The sequence below is a fragment of the Pseudophryne corroboree genome, chromosome 6, assembly GCF_028390025.1.
Source record: "Pseudophryne corroboree isolate aPseCor3 chromosome 6, aPseCor3.hap2, whole genome shotgun sequence".
Lineage (NCBI taxonomy): Eukaryota > Metazoa > Chordata > Amphibia > Anura > Myobatrachidae > Pseudophryne > Pseudophryne corroboree.
In genome coordinates, this window is record NC_086449.1 from 553,477,304 (window position 1) to 553,493,776 (window position 16,473).

General features: G+C 45.8%; 1 protein-coding gene across 3 annotated transcripts in view; it reads left to right on the forward strand.

Moving 5' to 3' along the window:
• Nucleotides 1-16,473, forward strand: part of MON2 (MON2 homolog, regulator of endosome-to-Golgi trafficking) — a 257,814-nt gene that overhangs the window by 78,188 nt on the left and 163,153 nt on the right. For all 3 annotated transcript variants that reach the window (XM_063927724.1, XM_063927725.1, XM_063927726.1), the window contains 4 exons: nucleotides 826-1,020; nucleotides 1,425-1,549; nucleotides 8,687-8,826; nucleotides 10,821-10,974. In XM_063927724.1, coding sequence (XP_063783794.1) covers nucleotides 826-1,020; nucleotides 1,425-1,549; nucleotides 8,687-8,826; nucleotides 10,821-10,974 — 614 coding nt within the window. The remainder of the gene's footprint in view (nucleotides 1-825; nucleotides 1,021-1,424; nucleotides 1,550-8,686; nucleotides 8,827-10,820; nucleotides 10,975-16,473) is intronic.

The following is a 16,473-nucleotide window of genomic DNA, read 5'->3' on the forward strand; positions in this document are numbered from 1 at the left end:
AAGCTCTATGTACTGTAAGAAAAGCAGTATGCTCTCTGCAGCTTTAAATAGTCTAATCATGGCAGGATGTAGTGTGTGTTTTCAGGGCATGGTGTAATGTACTTGAAACAATCTGCTATTTTATTTCTTGATTTCTTCAATACCCCTCTGTCAAGTAGTTATTTTAAATATTATTCTTTAATGACTTATACTTCAGACTTGAGGGCAACTGAGTCAGTAAGCACATATGGCTTTTAAGAACAAGGGCACCGTTACAAATCGAGAACAGTATTGCCTACATACTGATATTTTTAATTGGATACTTGGGTAAAAATGTGGCCACTAGATAAAACAGACTACAACTGCTTAGACACTGGTCATTTCCTATTTTTAAGGCACTCACTCCAGATTTGTTGCCAGATAATTTCATTTTGTTGTGTTTTTTTTTCTAATGTAAATTAACATATTAAGGTCCGACCTTTACAATATTTTACATAGTGCTACTTGGCAATTTGTGTACATATACCTTTTGTGCTATATGTATTTCTATTTCCTCTATGTTTCATGTTTATTAAATTCTTAAGTATTAGGCACATACAATTGTGTCTTCTCATGTGCTTGTTATGGGAATATCCATATTAACCACCTAACTTGTCAACTTTCATTGTATGATGTCATTATTATCAATTTTTTGATACCTGTATTATTTAGTGTATAAAGCCCATATATTCCATTGATCAAGACTGACTTACTTTACTTTTCAAAGTAGACTATTATTTGTAATGTTCCGTATACTTCTTGCACGGTTCTAATCAATCCTTTCTTATTTTCTCTCTTATTTTATAGCACCAAGAATTCAGCTTCCTCTTGAAAGAAAGAGTGTGTCCTCTGGTCATCAAGCTCTTTTCCCCAAATATTAAATTCCGACAAGGCTCTAGTAGTAGTTCTTCTCCTGCTCCTGTTGAAAAACCATATTTTCCTATTTGTATGAGACTGCTTCGGGTTGTGTCTGTACTAATTAAACAATTCTATAGTCTTCTAGTAAGTTAACAATTGATTTGTTTTGTACATATATGTATTTTTTTTTGTCACAATTCCACCATTGTTTTGTAGTTTGGCAGCATTATCATGTTACCCCCGCTATGTAAAATGTAAGCCTTCTTGCCTAATAATAAAAGGCTAGCCTGCACTGGCAGTTTGAATCCAGCGTAAACCTTAAACTTCAGTGGAATGCAACTTCTCTATAAGAGCCTTTTGTCACAGTTCACACCATGCTTTTATAGTACCAGAGTATAAAGAAATGTGCATCTCTTGTGCTCCTCACACGCAATAGTATTGTTGGGTATATGTTAGTTATGTTCTCTAAGTCATGGAATCGGATATATATGAAGGTGCAACTTAAGTCCTGCTTATTGGAATATCTTGGTAACGCTAATCTTTTGTAGGTGACGGAGTGTGAGATCTTTCTGTCACTACTAGTAAAATTCCTGGATGCTGATAAACCACAGTGGCTACGAGCTGTGGCTGTAGAGTCCATACACAGACTCTGTGTGCAGCCTCAGCTGCTCAGGTAAATCATTGCACTGTCTCCTCTACATGTAATTGACACTATACTATAATGATGCTGTAATATGTTGGTGTGCTAATTATTCTCTTTGTGTGTGTGTATGGTCTCTAACTAATAAATATTTCTCTAACGTCCTAGTGGATGCTGGGGACTCCGTCAGGACCATGGGGAATAGCGGCTCCGCAGGAGACAGGGCACAAAAGCAAGCTTTTAGGATCACATGGTGTGTACTGGCTCCTCCCCCTATGACCCTCCTCCAAGCCTCAGTTAGGTTTTTGTGCCCGGCCGAGAAGGGTGCAATCTAGGTGGCTCTCTTAAAGAGTTACTTAGAAAAAGTTTTTAGGTTCTTTATTTTCAGTGAGTCCTGCTGGCAACAGGCTCACTGCATCGAGGGACTTAGGGGAGAGATTTTCAACTCACCTGCGTGCAGGATGGATTGGATTCTTAGGCTACTGGACATAGCTCCAGAGGGAGTCGGAACACAGGGCTCGCCCTGGGGTTCGTCCCGGAGCCGCGCCGCCGACCCCCCTTGCAGACGCTGAAGATGAAGAGGTCCGGAACCAGGCGGCAGAAGACTCTCAGTCTTCATCAGGTAGCGCACAGCACTGCAGCTGTGCGCCATTGTTGTCAGCACACTTCACACAGCGATCACGGAGGGTGCAGGGCGCTGGAGGGGGGCGCCCTGGGCAGCAATGTATAATACCTGTATGGCGAAAAATACATCACATATAGCCCTTGAGGCTATATGGATGTATTTAACCCCTGCCAGATATCTAAAACTCCGGAGAAGAAGCCCGCCGAAAAGGGGGCGGGGCCTATTCTCCTCAGCACACAGCGCCATTTTCCCTCACAGAAAGGCTGGTGGGAAGGCTCCCATGCTCTCCCCTGCACTGCACTACAGAAACAGGGTTAAAACAGAGAGGGGGGGCACTGATTTGGCGATATGTATATATATTAAAATGCTATAAGGGAGGAACACTTATATAAAGGTTGTCCCTGGATAATTATAGCGTTTTGGTGTGTGCTGGCAAACTCTCCCTCTGTCTCCCCAAAGGGCTAGTGGGTCCTGTCCTCTATCAGAGCATTCCCTATGTGTGTGCTGTATGTCGGTACGTGTGTGTCGACATGTATGAGGAAAATATTGGTGAGGAGGCGGAGCAAATTGCCTGTAATGGTGATGTCACTCTCTAGGGAGTCGACACCGGAATGGATGGCTTATTTATGGAAATTACGTGACAATGTCAACACGCTGCAAGCCGGTTGACGACATGAGAGGGCCGGCGAACAAATTAGTATCTGTCCAGGCGTCTCAAACACCGTCAGGGGCTGTAAAATGCCCATTTACCTCAGTCGGTCGACACAGACCCAGACACGGACACTGATTTCAGTGTCGACGGTGAAGAAACAAACGTATTTTCTTTTAGGGCCACACGTTAAGGGCAATGAAGGAGGTGTTACATATTTCTGAAAAAACTACCTGTAGTTTTTCCTGAATCAGATAAATTAAATGAAGTGTGTGATGATGCGTGGGTTTCCCCCGATAGAAAATTATTGGCGGTATACCCTTTCCCGCCAGAAGTTAAGGCGCGGTGGGAAACACCCCTCAGGGTGGATAAGGCGCTCACACGCTTATCAGAACAAGTAGCGGTACCATCTACGGATAGGGCCGTACTTAAGGAGCCAGCTGATAGGAGGCTGAAAAATATCCTAAAAAGTATACACACACATGCTGGTGTTATACTGCGACCAGCGATCGCCTCAGCCTGGATGTGCAGAGCTGAGGTGGCTTGGTCGGATTCCCTGACTAAAAATATTGATACCTTTGACAGGGACAGTATTTTATTGACTATAGAGCATTTAAAGGATGCATTTCTATATATGCGAGATGCGCAGAGGGATATTTGCACTCTGGCATCAAGAGTAAATGCGATGTCCATATCTGCAAGAAGATGTTTATGGACACGACAGTGGTCAGGTGATGCAGATTCCAAACGGCACAAAGATGTATTGCCGTATAAAGGGGAGGAGTTATTTGGGGTCGGTCCATGGGACCTGGTGGCCAGGGCAACTGCTGGAAAATCCACCGTTTTTTACCCTAAGTCACATCTCTGCAGAAAAAGACACCGTCTTTTCAGCCTCAGTCCTTTCGTCCCTATAAGAGTCATATCTGCCCAGGGATAGAGGAAAGGGAAGAAGACTGCAGCAGGCAGCCCATTCCCAGGAACAGAAGCCCTCCACCGCTTCTACCAAGTTCTCAGCATGACGCTGAGACCGTACAGGACCCCTGGATCCTACAAGTAGTATCCAAGGGGTACAGATTGGAATGTCGAGAGGTTTCCCCCCTCGCAGGTTCCTGTAGTCTGCTGTACCAATGTCTCCCTCCGACAGGGAGGCAGTATTGAAAACAATTCACAAGCTGTATTCCCAGCAGGTGATAATAAAATTACCCCCCCGACAACAAGGAAAGGGGTATTACTCCACACTATATGGTGGTACTGAAGGCTAGGTGAGACCTATTCTAAATCTGAAAAATTTGAACACTTACAAGGGTTCAAATCCAGATGGAGTCTCTCAGAGCAGTGATAGCAAAGAACAAGGGGACTATATGGTGTCCCGGGACATCAGGGATGCTTACCTCCATGTCCCAAAATTTGCCTTTTCTCACCAAGGGTACCTCAGGTTCGTGGTACAGAACTGTCACTATCAGTTTCAAGACGATGCCGTTGGATTGTCCAAGGCACCCCGGGTCCTTACCAAGGTAATGAAAGAAATAGGGGCGTAAGACCAATGTGTAGTGCGCTAAAAAGAAAACAATGTGCTGCCAGATATGTAATGCCACTAATTGGAGGGTTCCTCCAACCTCCACCACAAACGTGTAACAAAGAAAAAAATTGGTATAACTTATCCGGCGCTATTGCTTTAAATGCAGATCATGTGAGTACAATTCTGGTTAGGATTTCCCTTCAGATAATGTTCAATCATTCAGATGATGCATGAAAATGAAAAAGAAATAGAGCATAGTGAAGTGCAGTTACATGTGCTATTTAATGTTTAAAAAGGAATTCTTGCTCCACACAATGCATATACAGCAATTTATCCAGCACAGGTGAAAATGAGGGTAATTACCAGAGTCCTTTGAACTGAATAAACAGTTCAAAAACAGCGTGTATAGAGTGAGTCCCGGGCACCCTCGATGTTAGGCACTGCTGCAATAGATTTTCCGGAATCACAGTCACACACCCGTCCTGGATTTAGTCGCCGTTACCTCCAACGCGTTTCTACCCCCAGCACTGGGGTCTTTCTCAAAGACATTTAGATTAATATCAACTTTTAGATGCAGGAGCCGCGGACCGGAAGTGACATACGACATCACTATAGAAACGCACATCAACTGCGTGGAGCATTATGGGAGATGTAGTTTTGTTTCGGTCCGTTAACGAGACCTGCGGACCGGAAGTGACATACTTTATCACTATAGCAACGTATAACATCTATGTGGAGGCTTGTGGGAGATGCAGTGCAGTTCCAGTCCGTCAGCGGAAGTGAGAAGACGTCTCCACGGCAACACATAGACGACTTCGGCAACCGCACCGGGTACTATGGGAAACGTAGTACGTTGAAGAAAAAGGAAATGACATCACATCACCATGGTTACACGCTACTGCTATAACTGATTAGGGGACAATTGGGGAAATTAGTGTAACAGCGATCTGCTGTTACCAGAGCGCTCCTATTGGACAGAAACCATTTAAATATCCAGGACATTTACAAGCTCCATACACAAACTCCTTGAGAAAGACCCCAGTGCTGGGGGTAGAAACGCGTTGGAGGTAACGGCGACTAAATCCAGGACGGGTGTGTGACTGTGATTCCGGAAAATCTATTGCAGCAGTGCCTAACATCGAGGGTGCCCGGGACTCACTCTATACACGCTGTTTTTGAACTGTTTATTCAGTTCAAAGGACTCTGGTAATTACCCTCATTTTCACCTGTGCTGGATAAATTGCTGTATATGCATTGTGTGGAGCAAGAATTCCTTTTTAAACATTAAATAGCACATGTAACTGTACTTCACTATGCTATATTTCTTTTTCATTTTCATGCATCATCTGAATGATTGAACATTATCTGAAGGGAAATCCTAACCAGAATTGTACTCACATGATCTGCATTTAAAGCAATAGCGCCGGATAAGTTATACCAATTTTTTTCTTCCTTACCAAGGTAATGACCGAAAGGAGGATTCGTCTTCAAAGAAAATGGACGACCTCCTGATAAGAACAAGGTCCAGAGAACAGTTGGAGGTTGGAGTAGCACTATCTCAAGTAGTTCTACGACAGCACGGGTGGATTCTAAATATTCCAAAACCGCAGTTGTTCCGACGACACGTCTGCTGGTCCTAGGGATGATTCTGGACACAGTCCAGGAAAAGGTGTTTCTCCCAGAGGAGAAAGCCAGGGAGTTATCCGAGCTAATCGGGATCCTCCTAAAACCAGGAAAAGTGTCAGTGCATCATTGCACAAGAGTCCTGGTAAAAATGGTGGCTTATTACGAAGCTCTTCCATTCGGCAGATTTCACGCAAGAACTCTTCAGTGGGATCTGCTGGACAAATGGTCCGGATCGCATCTTCAGATGCATCAGCGGATAACCCTATATCCAAGGACAAGAGTGTCTCTCCTGTGGTGATTACAGAGTGCTCATCTTCTAGAGGGCCGCAGATTCGGCATTCTGGATTGGATGCTCGTGACCACGGAGGCCAGCCTGAGAGGCTGGGGAGCAGTCACACAAGGAGTGTGATCAAGTCTGGAGAATTCTCTCCACATAAATATACTGGAGCTAAGAGCAAATTTATAATGCTCTAAGCTTAGCAAGACCTCTGCTTCAAGGTCAGCCGGTATTGATCCAGTGGGATAACATCACGGCAGTCGCCCACGTAAACAGAAAGGGCGGCACAAGAAGCAGGAGGGCAGTGGCAAAACTGCAAGGATTTTTCGCTAGGCGGAAAATCATGTGATAGCACTGTCAGCAGTGTTCATTCCGGGAGTGGACGACTGGGAAGCAGACTTCCTCAGCAGGCACGACCTCCACCCGGGAGAGTGGGAACTTCATCGGGAAGTTTTCCGCATGATTGTGAACCGTTGGGAAAGACCAAAGGTGGACATGATGGCGTCCCGCCCGAACAAAAAATGGGACAGGTATTGCGCCAGGTCACGAGACCTTCAGGCGATAGCTGTGGACGTCCTGGTAACACCGTGGGTGTAACAGTCGGTGTATGTGTTCCCTCCTCTGCTTCTCATAACCAAGGTATTGAGAATTATAAGACATAGAGGAGTAAGAACTATACTCGTGGCTCCGGATTGGCCAAGAGGGACTTGGTAACCGGAACTTCAAGAGATGCTCACAGAGGACTAATGGCCTCGGGAGCTAAGAAGGGATTTGCTTTCAGCAAGTACCATGTCTGTTCCAAGAGGAACCGTGGCATCGGCCTTTAAGAAAGGACCTGCTCCAGCAGGGACCTTGTCTGTTCCAAGACTTACCGCGACTGCGTTTGAATGGCGGTTTGAACGCCGGATCCTAAGGGAAAAGGCATTCCGGAAGAGGTCATACCTACCCTGGTCAAAGCCAGGAAGGAGGTGACCGCACAACGTTATCACCACATGTGGTAAAAATATGTTGCGTGGGTGAGGCCAGGAAGGCCCCACGAAAAAATTTCAACTAGGTCGATTTCTGCACTTCCTGCAAACAGGAGTGTCTATGAGCCTCAAATTGGGGTCCATTAAGGTTCAAGTTTCGGCCCTATAGATTTTCTTCCAAAAAGAATTGGCTTCAGTTCCTGAAGTCCAGACGTTTGTCAAGGGAGTATTGCATATACAGCCCTTGTGTGCCTCCAGTGGCACCGTGGGATCTCAACGTAGTGTTGGGATTCCTCAAATCATATTGGTTTGAACCACTCAAATCTGTGGATTTGAAATATCTCACATGGAAAGTGACCATGCTGTTGGCCCTGGCCTCGGCCAGGTGATTGTCACAATTGGCGGCTTTGTCTTACAAAAGCCCATATTTGATTTTCCATTCGGACAGGGCAGAACTGCGGACTCGTCCCCAGTTTCTTCCTAAGGTGGTGTCAGCGTTTCACCTGAAACAACCTATTGTGGTGCCTGCGGCTACTAGGGACTTGGAGGACTCCAAGTTGCTAGACGTTGTCAGGGCCCTGAAAATATATATATATATATATATAATTCCAGGACGGCTGGAGTCAGAAAGTCTGACTTGCTGTTTTTATTGTAGGCACCCAAAAAGCTGGGTGCTCCTGCTTCTAAGCAGACTATTGCTCGTTGGATTTGTAGTACAATTCAGCTTGCACATTCTGTGGCAGGCCTGCCACAGCCAAAATCTGTAAATGCCCATTCCACAAGGAAGGTGGGCTCATCTTGGGCGGCTGCCCGAGGGGTCTCGGCTTTACAACTTTGCCGAGCAGCTACTTGGTCAGGGGCAAACACGTTTGCTAAATTCTACAAATTTGATACCCTGGCTGAGGAGGACCTGGAGTTCTCTCATTCGGTGCTGCAGAGTCATCCGCACTCTCCCGCCCCTTTGGGAGCTTTGGTATAATCCCCATGGTCCTGACGGAGTCCCCAGCATCCACTAGGACGTTAGAGAAAATAAGATTTTACTTACCGATAAATCTATTTCTCATAGTCCGTAGTGGATGCTGGGCGCCCATCCCAAGTGCGGATTGTCTGCATTACTTGTACATAGTTATTGTTACAAAAAAATCGGGTTATTATTGTTGTGAGCCATCTTTTTTAGAGGCTACTTCATTGTTATCATACTGTTAACTGGGTTCAAATCACAAGTTGTACGGTGTGATTGGTGTGGCTGGTATGAGTCTTACCCGGGATTCAAGATCCTTCCTTATTGTGTACGCTCGTCCGGGCACAGTACCTAACTGAGGCTTGGAGGAGGGTCATAGGGGGAGGAGCCAGTACACACCATGTGATCCTAAAAGCTTGCTTTTGTGCCCTGTCTCCTGCGGAGCCGCTATTCCCCATGGTCCTGACGGAGTCCCCAGCATCCACTACGGACTATGAGAAATAGATTTATCGGTAAGTAAAATCTTATTTTCTTTCTATACTAAGGTCTTTCTGCCAGTCCTATGACATGAAACAACACTCCACTAAGGTTTTCCGTGACATTGTCAATGCTCTAGGATCCTTTATTCAGTCACTTTTTCTCATTCCAAGTACTGGAAATGCATCCACCACAACCAACCCTAATGGTAAGTTTCTGCAGCGTTCTATAGCTGTATTTTATGTGAGTTAACATATAGCAACTGTATTACCAAAGGGGAGTTTCTATTCTGCTATAGGACATTTATTTCTAACACGTAAGGGATAAGAGAACAACTATAAAAAAATCTCTAATTTGTGATTACAGGAATACGTTTGTACAATCCTATAATATCGTTAGGATCATAATCATAAAGCTTGTATTCATCTTTCAAGCATCACTGGCCGCATACGGGAGTCTGTTTGGACCATTAAAATGACCATTGTATTAAGAGTTCATATTAAATACATAAGGGATGTTAATATAGAGTATAATGACATATAGTATTTGCTAATTCAAACGCTATCACAAATCAAACAAACTGCTAAAAGAAAATCTAAAGTTAAATTGTAGTTAACATTATTTTTCAAGATCAAGGGTGTGCTAGACCTGTTATTAACATGCAATAAAGTCATGTTACTAATAGTAATACATCATTATAATGTTTCAAAAAGATGATAAATACATTGTAAATACTACACTGATATTTTGATTTCAGATCTTATGATTGTTTCATGGTCAAGGCCATGGCTTGGTATCTTCTAATACTCTAGGAGAGATTGTATGCAATGCATTTACACTGAAGTGCCAGAAGTCATGGTAAAGGTGCCTTGTAAGACCCCCTCTAGCCTGTCGAAATGCAGCAACTCAACGTGGTATTGAATCCACAAGGGGACAGAAGATGTCTGGAGAGATGTTAATCCATGCCATCTGGATAGCTTCCCACAGCTTCCTGATATTTGTAGGTGCAGGATCTTGGGTACGAATGGACCTCTTCACCATGTCTCATAAAAGCTCCATTGGGTTCATGTCGGGTGAACATGGTGGCCACACCGTTGGAAAACTCCAGAATGCTCCTCGATTAAATTCTGGACAACTTGGGACTGATGACACTGCATTATCCTTCTGGAATATTCCATCATTATGGAGTACATGAAGTCCATGAAGGGCTGCAAAGGGTCATCAAGCAATGCAACGTAGCGGTTACCGGACAATGACTTGTTCAGGCGGACTAAAGCCATGCCACGTGAACACACCCCACATCATTATGAAACCACCACCAGCCTGCACGCTGTCTTGTTTACAGGAGGGGTCCATGGCCTCATGGGGTCTGCACCACACCAAAACCCTATAATCTGCATGAAACAACAGGAACCGTTACTCATTGGACCACGCCACATGTTGCCAATTTTCCGGAGTCCAATAAGCGACTCCACGAGCCCAGGTGAGGCTATGTGTCCGGTGTTCTAGGGTTAACAAGGGCACTCTGGTGAGTCTTCTGCTCCTATATCCCATGGAAGCTAAAGAATGCTGCACTGATCTGCTGGACGTGTATCTGGTACTTCCTACATTGAATGTGGATGTGATTGAGCCATTGACAATTCTATCCAGACACCGCTGGTGATGATCATTAAGCACGCTGGTCGGCCACTGCGCTGTCAAGGGAGAGTGATAATGCCTTCCACGAGGTATTTCCGGTACACACGTGACACTATATATATCGAGGAATGTTGAACATCCTGACAACTTTGGAAATGTAATGCCCTATGCGTCAGACACCCACTATCATGCCCCATTTGGAATCCCATAATACATGTTGCCTTGCCATGAGTAGCCTAGCATGTGTTCAAACTGACTCTCAAGATGTCAGATTACAACTGGTGCAGGTCTGCACATTTCCAAGATGTCACAGTATGGTGGTGCAACCTACCATTATCTTTCCATACTGCTATCCCATGTCTTTTGGCACTTCAGTGTACTTGGTGCCTGAAAACAGACTTCATGGACTGGACTGGTAGTTGAACATATATTGTCTTAATCAGAGATAACCTTTTACAATTCTTCATTTGAATAGCATTGTACACAAGTAAGTTATGTGATCCCTTTTAATGTAAAGTTATCTTTCCTTTGTATGATGTGGCTGTATTTCTTTATCTCTGACAGCTGGCTCTAGTTCCAGTGCTCCTGCCTCTAATCAAACACCTTCAGGGATGGTGACAGTGGTGGGTAACACAAGTGTACTTCCTGCATTTGAATACAGAGGCACCTGGATTCCGATCATGACCATTTCTATTCAAGGCAGTGCTAAAGCAACCTAGTAAGTACAGACTTATAGGAAATGGCTTTAGCCGAACCTGTCGTACATGAGAATATTGAAGACATTTATTTGTGAAGGATGTTTTACTTCTGTATTTCACATATCTACCATGGCATGTCCTAACTACTGTCATATTTTGGTCTATTGTGGACCTAACTGTACGATCAGTAAAATGACACACATCCCATACTAGGCCTTATCCCTAGATGTATTATTACATGCTGAGAAAATTATTACACCTTAGTAAGACACGACAGCTGGGCTCTTGGAGAAGTTTAAGGAGTTATGGGAAATACATGGCAGTCTAACTAGCATAACCTTAGGGTTGGACTTCCTGCAAAGAGAGAATTTTAAGAGAATAATTTGTTTGAAATAAAAGAAACCTATTGCAAATTACCTATTACAATTGTCTGTTCAGTACTTCGATACACCACTGTGTACAGTGCTAAATCTAAGCCTAAAGCTGGATGACATAATGTAATTGTTACTGTTTAATGTCTATTTCTCTAGCATCCATAAGGGATATTGAGGAGACTTAGGGGTATATTCAATTAGTGTCAAAAGTTGCCTTCTGTGCTTTTTAAGGTCGAATCATGATTCGACCTATTCAATCCCCAGCATTTTTATTCGACAAGTCGGGGAATTCGACTTGTCGAATAGTACGTGAATCGGCGGTATAGCTGCCGATTCACGTACTTTTGAGGGAAATGGGGCCAAATTCGACAGGATTTGGCCCCGTTTCCGACCATCTCAGTCTGACATAAAAAAATGTCGGACTGAGATGAGGGACTGTGGAGGAGAGGGGGGAGAGCAGCGACGGTGGGGGCACAGGGGAAGAGCAGCGCCGGAGGATTGAGATTGCTTTGAATAGCCCAGGTCAGATCCATTCCGACAAATGAATGTCGGAATGGATCCGACTTCAATTGAATATACCCCTTAGTACGATGGGGTATTGACTGGGTCCAAAGGAGCCGGTGCACTTTAAATTTCTTCACTGGGTGTGCTGGCTCCTCCCCTTTATGCCCCCTCCCACAGGCAGTTTAGAAAATAGTGCCCTCAGGAGAGGATGCATACTCTGCAAGCTACAGAGAGTTTTATTCAATTTCTTTTTAATCTTTTTTTATTTTTGGTATGCTGTTTGGGCAACAGCATACCTGCACTGTGGGAGTTATGGGGGGAGAAGCGGGGCGGCAGTCACCGGCTCTTGCTAGGTGTCAGAGCCACTTCCCCACTGAGGTTGTTGTACAGCAGGGCACTGTGCCTTTGCGATCACAATCGCAGCAGGCCGCACACCCCTAACGATAGCCTGAAGGTGACATTATTTATTTAATTATTTATTACCAGTTATTTATATAGCGCACACATATTCCGCAGCGCTTTTACAGAGAATATTTGGCCATTCACATCAGTCCCTGCCCCAGTGGAGCTACAATCTATATTCCCTAGCACATTTATACACACACACAGTCATACTAGGGTTAATTTTGTCAGAAGCCAATTAACCTACCAGTGTATTTTTTGATTGTGGGAGGAAACAGGAGTACCCGGAGAAATCCCACGCAAATACTGGGAGAATATACAAACTCCACACAGTAAGGGCCATGGTGGGAATTGAACTCATGACCTTAGTGCGGAATACAAACCAGGTGGCCTGCTAGGGGGATCCTCCTGTTCATGGTACGGCAGAATGCGGGCGCGGCATACAGGACCCTCCTGGGGGGGGACCCGCCATAGCACCCCTGTGTGCACTGGCAGCGGTGGGTAAAACTAGCACTTGTGTGATGTTTTTTTACTCATGGGGAGACTTTAGCTGAAACTCCGGCGCCACTACAGGGGGTGGAGATTCCTCAGAGCGACACCAGCAGCGTTTTGGCGCCTTCCTCTGCTTACAGCTGCAGCAGCAGGCACACACAGCTCCTCCAGACACTCAGGATACGCAGGAAAACTGGTACAGGGGTGTAGCAAAGGGGGAGAGCCGCTATTGTACGCTAATCTGTGTCCTGAAAAGGATAAAACACTGGTGTTTCACCATGGTATATCAGCTTACAGCCTCACTGGGGCTGTTTAGCTTGGATGTGCTGGTTCCTTCTCTCTGTCTCCCTCTCACATACAGTAAGGGCAGTCTTGCTATTGTATTACTTGTCTGTGTGTATGTGTATATAAGTGTTGTTTACTGTAGACATGGTAAAACACCAATTATGCAGTGTATGTCACACCAGATTCTCCTCCTACGTCAGGTTCATTATCATGTGAACAATGTAGTCAGTCCTCACAGCTCAGTGAGGGGACTGGGGGGGAGGGTCAAGAGCCTTCCTGGCTAGGTGCCATTAAAATCATTATGTCAGATATGTCATCTCAGCTCACTGCAAATGCTCAAAAAACTCAACAATTGCAGCAAGCTGTTGCAGACCTGGGTGCAAGGGCAGAGCAGCCCCCCCACTCTAATTCAGCACCACAAAAACGTGTGTTACCTGCTTTACTTTCTGATTCAGATGAAGAAATATTGGAGAAGTACAGGATATTGAACCCCTCCTTTTGGCTATACGGGACATGTTAAAACTCCCTTTAGAGAACGCTGCGTCACAGCAGTCGTTTTTCTTCACACAGTACAAGCCCAATGTCACTTTCCCTGATTCTGCAGAGTTAGATCACTTATTTAAGTTAGCCTGGAAAAATCCAGATAAAAAATACCAAGTGTCAAAACGTTTTTTTACACACTTTCGCATTTGCTCCTGGAGGCAGAAAATTCTGGTAAGAACCCCTGGCTGTGGACGTATCAGTTTTGCGCCTATCTAAAAAGGCGGTACTACCAGCTCCGGGCTCCTTCACCATAAAGGACCCTGGGGATAGAAAGATAGAGACTACACTGAAGTCTATCTACACAGCAGCGGGTATGTCACAAAGGCCGGTCATAGCAGGTTGCTGGATGACTCATGCCATTCATACATGGGCTACTCAGATTCAGCAGGGCCTCTCGGGGGGGATATGCCCCTGGTCACTACAGTGACTCTCCTGAAACACATTCAGGACACCGCACGCGTCCTGTGTGACTCTCAAGGAGAGATAGGCAATATTAATGCTAGGACCACTACTATGGCAGTGTCGGCACGCAGGGCTTTGTGGTTGCGTCAATGGATAGCGGACGCAGAATCTAAGGGCAGTGTCGAGTCTCTTCCCTTCTCAGGGTAATGGCTCTTCGGGGTAGAATTGAATACATGGATTTCTAAAGTTACTGTGGGGAAATCAACGTTTCTCCCCTCTGGGACCCCGCCGGCTAGGCGTTCCTACCCGGGTCCATCTACTCAGTCCTTTGCGGTCTAACAGGTTTAGATCTAGGGCCAGGGGTACCTCCAACGCAGCTAGAGGCACCAGAGGTAAGACAAGGAAACCAGCGATCGCCAATTCTCAGGAGAGCACTGTTACAGCTTCCACTAAGGCCTCAACATGATGGTACCCACCCACCCTGAGGGGTTCTCGAGATGGGAGTTCAGCTGCGTCACTTCAGCCGCATCTGGGAAAGTTCTTGCCAGGATACCTGGGTCAATGACCTCATTTCTCAGGGTTACAAGCTGGAGTTCGACAGTGCTCCTCCCCAACGATTTTTCAAATCAAGCTTACCAGCTTTGGAGGATATGCGTGTTAGGCTGCAACAGGCCATCCTAAAATTGGTCCAATCCCAGGTCATTGTTCCAGTGCCATTGCAACAACAAGGGAAGGGTTACTACTCCAACCTGTTTGTGGTGCCGAAACCAGACTGTTTGGTAAGGCCCATTTTGAATCTAAAATTTTTGAACCCTTACCTAAAGCTTTTCAAGTTCAAGATGGAATCCTTGCAATCGGTGACTGCGGGCCTGGAAGAACGGGAGTTCATGGTCTCCCTGGATATAAAAAAAAGCCTATCTCCATACCCAATTTGGCCGCCTCATCAGGCCTACCTAAGGTTTGCCCTGCTGAACGATCACTATCAGTTCCAGGTGCTACCCTTCAGCCTGTCCACGGCTCCGAGGGTGTTCACGAAGGTGATGGCGGAGATGATGTTCCAACTCCGGGTCCAGGGGGTCAGTGTTGTTCCTTACCTGGACAATCTTCTGATAAAAGCAAGATCCAGGGAGCTTTTACTGCTTCATATAGACCGTACTATCCAGCTTCTGTCACACCATGGGTGGATCCTCAATTTACAGAAGTCTGACCTGGAGCCAACTTAAGAGGCTCCTGTTCCTGGGAATGTTGCTGGATACTGTGGCCCAAAAGGTGTTTCTCCCAGAGGACAAGGTGAGAACACTTCAGGAGATGGTCTGCATGATTCTCCGGCCTACTCTGGTATCCATACATCTTTGCATAAGCTTGTTGGGGAAAATGGTTGCCTCGTACGAGGCGATCCAGTATGGAAGGTTCCATGCCAGGACTTTTCAGTTTGACCTCCTGAGCAAGTGGTCCGGATCACATCTTCAGATGCACCGGATGATTCGGCTGTCACCTCAGGCCAGGATTTCTCTCCTGTGGTGGCTGCAGTCCTCCAACCTACTGGAAGGCCGAAGTTCCGGATTGGGTCCTCCTCACGACATATGCGAGTCTGAGAGGATGGAGAACGGTCACCAAGGGGGCTCAGTTCCAGGGCAGGTGGTCAGCCCACGAAGCCCTCCTTCCGATCAACATTCTGGAACTTTGGGCGATCTACAGTGCTCTGCTTCAGACCTCACCTCTGCTCAGGGATCATTCGATACAGGTACAGTCGGACAATGCCACGGCAGTGGCGTACATCAATTGGCAAGGAGGGACAAGAAGCAGGGCCTGCATGCGAGAGGTGTCAAGGATACTCCTCTGGGCAGAAAGAAATGCGAGAGCTCTGTCCGCAATCTTCATTCCGGTAGTGGACAACTGGGAAGCGGACTTCCTGAGTTGTCACGATCTCCACCTGGGAGAGTAGGGGCTTCACCATCAGGTATTTCAGCAGATCATCGACCTGTGGGGTTGCCCAGAAATAGACATGATGGCTTCTCGATTCAACAAGAAGCTTCGTTGGTGTTGCTCACGAACCAGGGACCCTCAGGCGAGGGCAGTAGATGTACTGACGTGGCCTTGGCCTTACCGGCTAGTCTACCTGTTTTCCTCCTATTCCATTGCTCTCAAGGGTGCTCAAGCGAATCAGTAATCAAGGAGTCTAGGCAATTCTGATTGCCCCGGAGGGCATTGTACGCGGATCTTCTGGACATGTCCGTCGAAGACCCTTGGCCTCTGCCATTGAGAAGAGATCTTCTTCAACAAGGACCGTTTGTCTACCCGGACTTACTGCGGCTTCGTTTGACGGCATGGAGGTTGAGCGGAACATCCTAGCTCACAAGGGCCTTTCCAAAAAGGTTATTGATACCATGGTTCTGGCCAGGAAACCTGTGACGTCAAAACACTATCATCATATCTGGAGGATATATGTCTCTTGGTGTGAGGAACGCACATACCTGCCTGCGGAGTTCCACTTGGAATGTTTCCTCCGTTTCCTGC